The sequence below is a fragment of the Penicillium subrubescens genome (genome assembly GCF_028828155.1).
Source record: "Penicillium subrubescens strain IBT 31985 chromosome Unknown utg000001l_segment0_segment0, whole genome shotgun sequence".
In the NCBI taxonomy this organism is placed as follows: domain Eukaryota; kingdom Fungi; phylum Ascomycota; class Eurotiomycetes; order Eurotiales; family Aspergillaceae; genus Penicillium; species Penicillium subrubescens.
The window spans coordinates 2,290,321-2,301,843 of record NW_026643151.1 but is presented as its reverse complement, the minus strand read 5'-3'; the positions used below and the strand labels follow the sequence as shown (position 1 = coordinate 2,301,843).

The 11,523-nt window shown below is 50.3% G+C and overlaps 3 protein-coding genes across 3 annotated transcripts; 2 read left to right on the top strand and 1 right to left on the bottom strand.

Annotated features, from left to right (window-relative positions):
- Positions 1–2,655: 2,655 nt before the first annotated feature.
- On the top strand, positions 2,656–4,808 carry N7473_000770 (LMBR1 domain-containing protein; the record flags this gene model as incomplete). Its single annotated transcript, XM_057146710.1, has 2 exons — positions 2,656–2,963; positions 3,050–4,808. The coding sequence occupies 2 exons, from the start codon at positions 2,656–2,658 to the stop codon at positions 4,806–4,808; spliced, it is 2,067 nt and encodes a 688-aa protein (XP_057014596.1).
- A 2,225-nt stretch (positions 4,809–7,033) lies between these two features.
- Positions 7,034–9,667, top strand: N7473_000769 (F-box protein; the record flags this gene model as incomplete). Its single annotated transcript, XM_057146709.1, has 2 exons — positions 7,034–7,223; positions 7,278–9,667. The coding sequence occupies 2 exons, from the start codon at positions 7,034–7,036 to the stop codon at positions 9,665–9,667; spliced, it is 2,580 nt and encodes an 859-aa protein (XP_057014595.1).
- Positions 9,668–10,166: 499 nt separating this feature from the next.
- N7473_000768 (40S ribosomal eS26 domain-containing protein) lies at positions 10,167–11,393 on the bottom strand (the record flags this gene model as incomplete). The annotated part of the gene is made up of 6 exons (XM_057146708.1): positions 10,167–10,272; positions 10,346–10,448; positions 10,640–10,767; positions 11,008–11,044; positions 11,107–11,199; positions 11,387–11,393. 6 exons carry the CDS (start codon positions 11,391–11,393, stop codon positions 10,167–10,169), a joined length of 474 nt encoding a protein of 157 aa, XP_057014594.1.
- Between the last annotated feature and the right edge of the window lie 130 nt (positions 11,394–11,523).

The following is an 11,523-nucleotide window of genomic DNA, read 5'->3' as shown; positions in this document are numbered from 1 at the left end:
TTTGGGGAAGTTGAAGTTGCAGGGTCGGAGGCAAGTTGCAGATCGGTGGATGGAAAAAGAGGGAAGCCGGGTTGCTAGTGTGGAACCCGTGCTGAGTCTTCGTCGATCAGGGCGGCGGGTGGGGATTGGGGTTGGAAATAGTCCAAACGGAAAACAGGAAGGGAGGAGGAGGGGGAAGAGGGAAAAAGTTAGAACACCGCAAGAGTTGGTGAGAGAGAGGAGAGAGGGAAAAAAAAAGGGTAAGAGGCAGGAATGGTAAGAGGGTGAGAGAAGCAATGGACAGCGACCCAGTCGTGGTAACTGTACACAACCACCGAGGGGGCAAGGCGGTTTGGGCACCGGTCGTTGGCAATTAGCGGAGGAAGATGTGGCTTGTAGAGGGAGGGAGGGTAAGAAAAAGGAAAGAAAGTGCAGGGAAGAGCAGAGGGAAAGATGGAAAGATGGAAAGATGGAAAGATGGAAAGGGAAGAATTGAAGAGGATTGGGTGGTGGGGATGGAAGTGCGACGGGGATGCTGCAGCAGTTCAAGTCGCACTGGCTCAACTCACGATCATGTGGCCCCCGTATCGGTACATTACGGACTTTCTACAATGTATACAACAAATAAAACTGTACACGATAATGGACACGATGGACTGGATAAGACACACCAGAAATGTCCTGACGAAGCTGAATCCTCTCAAGGTCTGGCCCAAATAGACTATCTATAGTCTGCATGGGCTGAAAGTCTATGCTTCTCAGGAATCGGTGTACTGAAGCTATTATATTTCTACAACTTTATTCCTAAATATCTTCTGAACATGCCATATATCTGCCTATCTTGAAGGCTGATCAAGGACTTGGACTGGATGAACTGATCGCCCATCTGCCCTATCTGTATGTACTGTACTAGGCAGGCCCTAGTGACCCCTCCCTGACAACTGACAACTAACAACTAGTTTACCAGAGATGCTCCATATTATTATGATTACTATGTACCATACCATACGACCACCTCCGCCCCAGGCCCACTCGACCACCCAGCGCGATCTGTCTCGTCCTATCGTTGTGGTTGACCTTAACCATGCGACTTCTCGCTTCTTTTTTCTGTTCTCCAGCCCATTATTGGGTACACCTGGTATTTCTCTGTACATATACATCCTACTTCCATTGGAATCTTTTCGCTCTCCGCCATTCCTTTCCCATCCTGACATGATCTGCCCCCCTCCGTCGGGAGATCTGTGCACTCTTGAAACACAACCCTGCCTGCCGAGTCGTTTTGGAGAACCCCGGTTGGACTCGCTGCACGTCTTCTTGTAGATTCGTCCCTGCCTTTTTTCCCTCTCTTCTCTCTATCGACTTCATTCTCCGCGGCTCTTCAGTTCCCCTCCAATCTTCTCTCCCGATGAATTTCGTTTGATCCTGCCCAACGGTCCCCACTTAATATACTGTACCGTAATGACAGGGGCGGGTATGGTTGAACTATGGGAAAACTCTAAGCGCATTGCTTCTGCAGTTGATTCAGGTACTACTCGTGGGAACTTGGAAGGAAATATTGCTTCGATCTCAAATCTCATGCTTTGGTTCCATGATTCCAGAAATTCGACGATTCTATCAGTTGTGTAGCACCAATCAGTCCCTGGTTCCGCAGATTAGAATAATCTTGCAGCCAAACAACCCCATCGTCATAATAGTGGATCTCGTCCCGAACACAACCCAGTGGATATACTGTACGGAGTACGGAGTACACATGTAGTAATAAAGTACAGTATACGAAGTGTCGTATAACAGAAGAGCGAGACAAGATAATTAGCCATAGACATAATCAATTACTCAATGGTCATTAAAACATGAGCTCAGGAAATATTGCTTAATGATATTTGGGTCATGCAAGGGACAACACCCAGTACCTGAACTCTTCTACCACTGTACCGCCGCTCCCGACAACTAGTCCAAGCAGAGCATAAGCTCCAGATCGCCACTTCTGTGTGAGTTGCACTTTATTGGCCCTTCGAGGAGTTCTCTCATAAAAAATGTTAGAAACTTATACTGCTGCAGGTAGAATTCAAGCAAGATGATATACTCAATTTCAGAGATCCTATTGCAGACGATGTATAGTGGTCAGTTCTGTTAATTCATAATAAAATAATCGCAAACCGCTTTGACGATCCCCAAAATCCCACGATCGGCAGGTGTTCTGGCCCTGTCCTGATCCGGCCCACGCCAATTGGTCTGCGTGTGGAGGGCGGCGCGGCCAGTAGCCTAGTCCTACTTGGTGGAAGGCCAGCTAAGTACCGGGTACTCCCCACTGGGGCGGTCCGCCACCCAACGTCTGGCTTTACAGTACTAACCTATGCACGTTAATACAGTAGTTAGGGGGTACTCGGTACCTGCTGTGTAGCCTGGTACACGCCGGCAGATTACGTTGATTGCGTACCCTCAAGCTTAAGTCAGCCACGGCTCCCCTGGAAACGTCAACTGTTCTATTTCTATCTACCTACTCCATCTCCATCTCATTCTCCATCTTTTAATTAGGACTGCTCAATTACCACCAACTCCCCCTCCTCTCTATAACACAACGGAGGAATCCGTCTTTCTTACAAAGGCTCGATCCTCGTCATGAGAAACGGCTAAAGTACCTTGCTTTCATTCTTTCTCCCTTTCCCTCCGCCTACTATGTTCTCTGTCTCCGTGTCGCCCGTCTCAGTGGGCTCCAACATTTTCTTCGCCTTCGCTCTCTGCTCCATCTCCGCTCTAGTATTGCTGCTCTTGCGCCGTTTCCTGACGATCCGCTCAACCCCGGCCTATCTGCTCGTCCCGATTTTCCTTGCCCTTGCGCTCCCCGCAAGTGTGGTGCTCCTCGTCCCTATCGATCTCGCATCTAGCGCGCGCAATGGCACTGGTCCCAAGGCAATCTGGTTACCTGACCGCATGGTCCTGGTGTGCTGGCGCATCGCCTATTGGCTCATCTTCATGCTGACCTGGTATGTATATCGCTCCATCTGGATCTCCCCGGTCGCATCATGAAATTTGCGCTCGGTTTCTCTGACCTCTTCCTCGTTCTCTCTAGGGCCATCCTTCCTCTTCTCGGCGAATATGTCGACTCCGGATATCGTGAACCCAAAGCACGCATCCTCTACTCCCTCCGCTGTAATGCCCGATATCAATTAATTGTGCTTACCTGCGCCGTGGTCGGACTCATCTATATTTCCATCTCCATTGGCTTTGATCCCACCTCGATCAAGGGTACGGTCATGGCACTGGCCTACGTCTGGGGCCTTGTTCTCGCCATTTATCTCATGGGTCACGGCTTGGTCTCGATTCCGCGCAACCTGTTCCGCAATGCGAACGTGAGCGGTCGCCTAAAGCGTATCCAAGCGCATGCTCCCAAAGTGCACGACCGCTTGATGGACGCAGTCAACGAATTAGAAAGTCTCAACTCGCAGGTCGCTCAACTCCAGCAACGCAAGACTGGAACCGCTCGCGACTTCCAGGAATGGATCGAAGACCTGTCCGAGACTTCTGGCTCTGGCTCCGGCGACGTGCGAGTCCCCATTCTTGAGACCCCCGAGACATCTGGGTCCGTCCCCTCCGTCATCACGGAGCGATACCTGGCCGACCTAACCAGACGCTTACAGCGCGCTCGACACATGAAGGCGCGGTTTGTGGATGAATGGGATCGTGTGGTGACGCTGGCGGCCGACCTGCAGGCCATCATTAATTCCTCGGCATCGAAGAAGCTCGAGTTCGGCGCTGGCCCCCGCCGCTCGTCTTGTCTGCCGAAAGTCAAGTTTTTGAATCCCTACCTGCGCTATCAACTATATTCCAATGTCATCCCGGGCCTGCGCTTGGTGTTCGGTGCAATCTTCGCAGTTGCCTCGGTGTGCATTGTCTGGTCGGAATTGATCAAGTCCTTGGCTCCGCAATTTTCTGCCATTACCTTGACCGTCATCCCCAACTGGAAGGAAGAAAAGCCCCTTGGCTTTGGGAGCCAGGTCATCGCTTCTCTCTGGCTGCTGTATATGTGTTCTGCCGCCCTGGTCGGTGTCAGCGATGTCAAGGTCTGGGGAAACAGGGCCTTGGTGCGCCGCAACACGTACGGTGAGAGCGCGTGCTGGTACGCCAGTCTCGTCGCTCGTCTCACTGTCCCCATTGCCTACAACTTCTTGACCTTCCTACCCAAGGACTTCCGTCGAACCACGACCTTCTACGAGTTCCTGGGTCGTCTCATCAACCTGACACACCTTGGGAAGGGCTTTGATTACATCTTCCCCATCTTCATTCTCCTGCCCATCTGCGCCACCCTGTTCAACCTCTACGGCCGAGTCAAGAACATCTGTGGCTTCGGTCTAGCAGAGGACGATGACCTGAACGATGTCGAGAACAACCCAGCGGGGTATGGCATGGGCGGCTGGCGCGAGGGCCGCGACCTCATCGAGCGTGAACTCAACGGTTTCGGCTCCTTGGCCGTGTCCTCCCGCGGTGGCCGCTCGACCTGGGCTTCGGACCGCAGCGACGATGAATCCGTCGGCTCCTCACGACTGCGCGTCGCTACTGGTGAGGGCTCTCGGTCCCCTCGGCCTACTCAACGACCCGTCACCGCGCCCACCGTCGTCGACGGTGAGGAGGAAGAAGAGGAGAATTTTTTCCAGTCCTTCGCACACCGCGTACGAAACACCTTTGAAACCACCAACAAGCCACAATGGCTCCAAGGTGAACCCTTCCGCCTCCCTCGTTGGATGTCCGGCGACAACAACACCACCGAGGAAGGTGGTGTGACGCGGCTATTTGGCGGTCGGGCTGTCCCTGGCCGACTGCGTCTAGGTTAAGCTTGTACTTGAGTAGGCTTCCATTGGCCCTTGTATTCTTTTTCTTTTTTTTCTCTCTTTTGGGATTGCATGATGCGGTGTTTGGGCCTCCATTGTGTTGTTTCTTCAAGCTGCTGGACAGCGGTAATATAGACCCTTTTTATATGTACATACTAGCCTTTAATGGTTCATCTCATAAATTACCTCACATATGTATCGTACTTGCATTCCAAGTCTTATATCATTCGAAACAGTACAGGCTGGCCTTGAAACGTTAGCGTCACCCCGCCCCCCAAAAGGTGAGCCGCGTAGGGGACCCTGTTGGACTTTTTTCAGCCTCGGTGTAGTGGTAGTTCAAAAGTCTGAGTCTAGGGACCAGAGAGACCCCCTAGTAGATATGCTTCAACTTCTTGACTTTTGAAAGGTCTTTCTAAATGTCATTCCAATCGTCTTTTCCGATAGTAGCTTAGGTATCAATGTTGAGTCTTTCATGCTACTTGTGACTGATAAGATGATTCTGAACATTGGTCATAGTTTCTAACTTATGAAACCCCACTGTACGAGAATGATTGCAGTAAAAACTTCCATGATTCTCTCGTCATGCTTACTAGCTGCACCCAAGATGACAAGGTCTGAACATGATCGACGTCGTGAGAGCTCAATCAATCTTATTGGTTGTCAATGGATCTCCTGATTACCCGACACATGGCAGAGACGACTTAGACTATGGGTGTTGTATATAGGCCTTCAGATATATTTAGCATGCGGGACGATACTATAGATGGTTTGTGGATGATGTCAACCTTACTGTACAATTCTAGAGTTCATCTTAACCTCGATGAGAGCTGCTATGATTTTAATACAGCACTTCCGATCACAGATACTATGTTACAGCATATATCTCATGCCCTAGCAAACCAAAGCACCAGTCCATCTTCTCAACCCTCCCCCATCGACTCCTGCTTAGTACTATTCTCCAAGCAACACCACAGATATCTCAACATTTCCATTTGGCCATCCATAAAAATAATCAATTGACCCCACCATGGCCAAAGTATCAACCCAAGCAAGCAATTCAAGCAGAAAAACATGCAAAAAGATCAACCTTTGCCCTCGTCCAGGTTCGAACTGGAGACCTTCGGATTACCACCCTGTTTGAAGCAGGGTCGTCATAAGATCCATATGAGACCGACGTCATGACCAACTAGACCACGAAGGCGATTGGATGAACGGAAGCGAGAAATAATGGTATCTGAGCTACATGGCTGGGGAAAGGTGAATTTGAGTGAGGGTTGTGTGTCTGTGTGTCACGTGATTGTATGTGCCTTCTTGATTTGGGGGGTTTAGAGATGGTACTCCAGTTTATTTTTCATTACTTTAGGCGCTATTGTGTTAATCATATGTTTTTCTGTATCTGTTTGTAGGTCTGGATTTCGTTGGAAGGTTGAGTTGTATATCAGACGGACTAGCTGGGGATGGACGAAAGCTGTTTCGGTTGGACTTTCGAGAGGATAAGGTCTTCTCCTATTTTTGATTTGGAGTCTGTCTGGAGTGGGATTGAGACCTTAGCTGAACTTCCTCTCTGGGGTCCTTCGTTTGTCCTTAGGGTTGCTGAAACTCATGGGGTTGGTTTTACGGCGAGATGCTCCGGCAATATATTACGCTCGTTATACACTCTGCAGCTTTATACTGTCAGAACTATATAGTGATGATAAGCTAAGATGTACCCATTCATGGTAAACAGTACTGTCTCCAAAGTTGACAACTTTTGGTACCTGCACAGCTAGCAGAAGCCAAATCACGTCTTGGATGAACCCGACATCTACAAATCGATCATGTCCATAGTTATGAGGGGTACTAGCAATGACATCATAGTCCCGGAGTCAACATTTGAACAACAGCATTATTCTTAGAAAACAATAGAGTTCGAAAGCAGTTGGATCTTCCTTTTGTAAATGACAATGACCAATTATATAAACTTCGAGATGATGGATACCCTTGAAAGTCTGCATACCATGTGGCAACATTGTAAACAGAGTCGAAGGAATTGGTACCAACACGAGCCAAGACCGAAAAGATCGGGCGTAGTTCACAGCCTTGTAAGGTGGTGCTACGTGGCTGTGTCTTGACACCTCACACGAGCAACACTATCCAACAGCATCAAGGCTTCCCGAAGAAACACAGCTGATATTAAAGAGATGCTACTCAGCTTCTCCCATGGTTGAGCTCCACACCTCCAAAAGACGATGGATTTGATCCCGCCGTCATACAAGTCCGCAACGGACCGTGATGCATGGGCCATCATCGCCCATTACATCCCCTCTAGCGATCTATGTGCCGCCTCGTTGGTCTGCCGTCGATGGCACGATCTGTTTATGCCTTTCTTATGGGGTGACCCGGCCTCACATTTCGGTACAGAGAATGACGCAGTATATGGTAGGACCGTAATATCCCATGCCTACCTGATCTCGCGCTGACCGAAGATACTAGTGGCCCTGACCCGGTTTCGGAGAACTCTCAAGTATGCCAGGCGAGAAGTACGGGCATTAACCCACACGCTTCACTTACCTCCGGCATTATCAGAGATCTACGGTGGCCCCCGACCGGGCTGGCTGAGAGATATTCTGGAGTACTTGCCCTGCCTGCAATGTTTAATGGTCTCGAGGTTACCCTTCTTTGATCATAATGCGATGGTTGCTTTGAAGAACCATCCAAGGTCAAGTGAATATAATGTCCGCCTATTGTTAGCGGATCATGAGCCAAATACGACTTCGGCTGGTCTGGCGGAGACTATACTTCGCTTTCCTCGGTTGACATACCTGGATCTCTCGTATACCAGGTCGGCTCGAGATCAGATCGTCCTGTCTTCCCTGTCTCAGCTTGAACATCTTCAAGTGTTGAAATTGCGTGGCATTGGATTAAAGGATGCTGATGCAGAGTTCCTTGCCAACGCGATTGGAACTAGGACTCGTTTTCTGGATGTTCGGAATAACATGCTCACCGATATGGCAGTCCGTTCTCTACTGCAAGCATCGTTTAAACCACGAGACCAAACAGCCGAGCCAAGTACAAGACGCACTGGTACTTCACCAGACCGTGCTCCTCCAGCAGCTCGTGATAACCGCCAATCTGAATTCCTGAAATCTCCAGACCTGGACGAGCGATACCTCAAGCTTCTCGCCCAACCTGGCTCATATCACCCCTGGATCGAGGATATACCGTATACGGGGATCACCCACCTCTATATCGCCAACAATCCAATTACAGTAGAAGGTGTGGCTGGCCTCTTGGCTTCATCTCGTCTCCATGCTCTCGATGTCGGCACCGTGAACACCGCAGACGTCATTCATAAAACAGCCTCCAGAAATGGAATATATCCTGGAGCCGAAAAGCTGGTACCTATTCTAGGCAATATCGCCGGGGAAACGCTCACCTACTTTCGAGCTCACCATGCTGTTGTCACTGCCGAGCCTCCAGCGAAAGACTTGGCACCAAAAGGCGAATACCTTCCGGAGCTTCCTTCCAGCAGCGAGATACGACGTGAAGCTGAGCTGGATGCATCACAGGAGATTCATGAGCTACCAGGAGAGAATATTCCAGTTTTTGAGCTTGCAGACACGTCGGTATCGGAGTCAAAGGGTTCGACGGTCACGACTCCAGTCCCGTGGTCGTTGAATCCATATGAGGATGAGCCTCTTCCCTCAGTTAGACGTGGATCTGCATTCGCACCGGAAGTTGTACTTGATCGAAGTCACGACAGCAACTCCACTGTCTTCAACAGCCCATCACCCTCACAATCATACCAGCAAAATGATGAAGGCACCCTACAATCGATCTCAAACCTCTCTGTTCTGGATGACGGCACCATGGGATCAATCCCAAGATGCAGCTCTCCAAAATCGATTGATGATCCCCGTGCCCAGAGAATCCAGGAGCTGCTAGCGAAACGTCCACGCAATCAATCCCTCCCCCTCCGAGGTGGGAAAGAAAGCCGATTCCCCTACTTACACCCGTCCCATATTCCCCATCTAGAGACACTGGTCTTAACAGATGTTCCCTCGCATATACCACCCAATTCTAAGATTCTCTACGCCCTGACTCGATTCATCACTGCTTGTTCCAACGAAGCTCTACTCGCAACCCTCCAAGCCGGATCGGATTATTCCCTACCACCCGGTCAAGCACGCATGCAAGCCGAACAACAACGTTCTCGAACACTCTTCGGCCTACGCCGAATAGTACTCGAAGTCACACCCACCGATAGCACAAACCGGCTTACTACATGGAAACCAGGTGTCCAAAACTCGAGCACCGGTGACCGTGACTCGGAGGCTCTTTGGGCAGCAGCTGCAGATGACTTTAGCTTCTTCGATGATATGGAATGCGGTATTCCCGAGAATGATCCGGGCAAATACTTCCCAATGGCCGTACTCAATGAGAAGGTTTCCCTCATGCCCTCGGATGATGATACTTCTACATACTCTGGCGCGGAATCGCCTATGCCGAGTCGCCGTATCTCGCAGAGAAGTGTTACATCTGCGGTACGCAGTACACCTAGCCCATCTCGACCGGTTGCGAAAGGGTCGCAGCCCACGACCGTGAAAGAAATTGATCTTGTGGCGGAACTTGCTGCCTTCCGTCGTGCTAAGAAGGCTGAGTATGAGCAGGTCGTGCGTCGAGAGAGAGGACGGCGGAGTACTAATGGCACGGGGATATCGAGCGTACCGGCCGCGACGACACCGCAGATTTCGATGGCGCAGTTTGTTGAAGGGCATTGGAAGGGGGAGATTAAAATTGTGAGGAATCCGACGTCGAAGATGCGCAGCGGGATGGTGGATATGTACGGGAATTATTTCGAGAAGGGCTATCTTTATCCATGATTGTACTCCGTACATAGCATAGCATATACCCTATGACGACGTTATGCCTCTGCGAGTTAAATGAACACCGTTTCTACTGGTACGCGCAAATGCCTTTTTGATAAGTTTTTGATATTTTTCTAGTCTGCAATAAAGCAGACCAATCCTTGCCTCCAGTCATGCACATGCCATCGTGATTTGGCACTCATACATTCGAAGGGGGGGCACATGACACAACGAAACGCGAAATAGAAAGCACATAAAAAGAGGCGAAAAGAAGAAGGAATCCCTTAATCGCCTTCTATATATGCGCACCTCCCATCCCCAGAACCGAGTATCTTTGTCGAACACCCTAATGCCGGTTCCTCCATTTTCGTTGCAGCATTAGCTTGTCGAGCTGGAATGCCACCAGATATCCGTCGTTCAAGAGCACCACAGCGGGAAAGGAAAACAAAATAAAAAGATTCATTTCAGACTAGTTCCATTTTTATTTTGCTGGTTTGAATGGCGTTCCTCTCCTTTACATAGCCTTGGCGGCCTGAGGGGGGTTCAGCTTCTTGCCATCCTTGTTGTAGCGAATCCGTGGGGGAGGAGCACGGTTGCGGCGGCCAACACGGGAACGGACACTGTAGATGGGGAGTTAGTACGAGATGGATGACGAGCGAGGGGGCGGAGATATGTGGGTGTAAGGCGTCATACCGAACAATCTTTCCGTGGATAGCGCAAGAGACGCAGTACTGGAGCTTCAGGTACATCTTGGGGACAGAGTACTCGGCGAAGACGGAGGCATCGGAGATATCACCTGTAGGTCGAAAGAAATTATATTAGTGAATTGTTCATCGAGAGGCGTAGATAGTGAATGAGCAGGCGGGTTCAGTCTGGTTCATATCGAATAGAGACCTTCAAGGTCTTTCATCGACTCGAGCCGGTCCAGAATCCTCCTCCTTGGATGGTGCGAATGGAATGAAATATCACGTCGAGAGGATCACGTACGGATGGCAGCAGACTCGACCATGTTGCGGATGGTGAAGCGCTTGATGGCCTTGTCCTTGGGGGTGCAGCGAGCGCAGTTGGAGCAGCGCACGGGCTTGACGTGGCCGCGGCCATTCTTGTTACGACCGCTAAAGAAATTCCATTAGTGCCCATGTTCCATCGCAGTTGTGCAATTCACGATATCCAGTCTCCATTCGAGGTTGATTCGTCCGTCAATGCGCGTAGGTTGGTTCTTCCAAATTGTCTTTCATTTTCGTTCAACTCGGGAAATTTGTGGCGTGGTATCGAATTCGTCGGCGTCATTGCGGAGATTCATGTCGGATGGGAGACTGGATTCGCGGATAGATGGAGGAGGGATCAAGTCTTACTTGTTCGCCCGCTTCTTGACCATTTTGACGGATTGCTCTGTGGAAAGTCAGAGAGTCGATCTGGGATGGAAAGGAGGAAAGAGGGGGAGGGAGACGTACGGGTGTCTTGTCGGGAGTGGGTTGTCGAAGCTCGCTCACACAGACGCTCTGCCAGAATGGATGGGGTGGTTGTGTTGTGGGAAGCCCTAAGCCCTTAAGCGAGACCCAGTCACGGGTGTGGACACCTGGGTGCCTGATAGAGTTAATGGGCCTGAGTAACCGGGCGACAAGGCTGTAAGGCGGTAAGGCAATCAATCGGACTCCAAAATGATCTGATCATCACGTGGTACAGTCACGGACCACATTCCAACCCCAAAGTAGACTAGCGCCCGGATCGTACCGTTCATCCCAGCCAATTACATAAGCCGCGTGTTTACACCCGCCCCAAGCGGGCGATAGTTGAACTTAGCGTGAAAACACCGCCAAACAGCCCAAACAGCCCAAACACCCCTGTTCGGATCATCCATTGACTGCCCA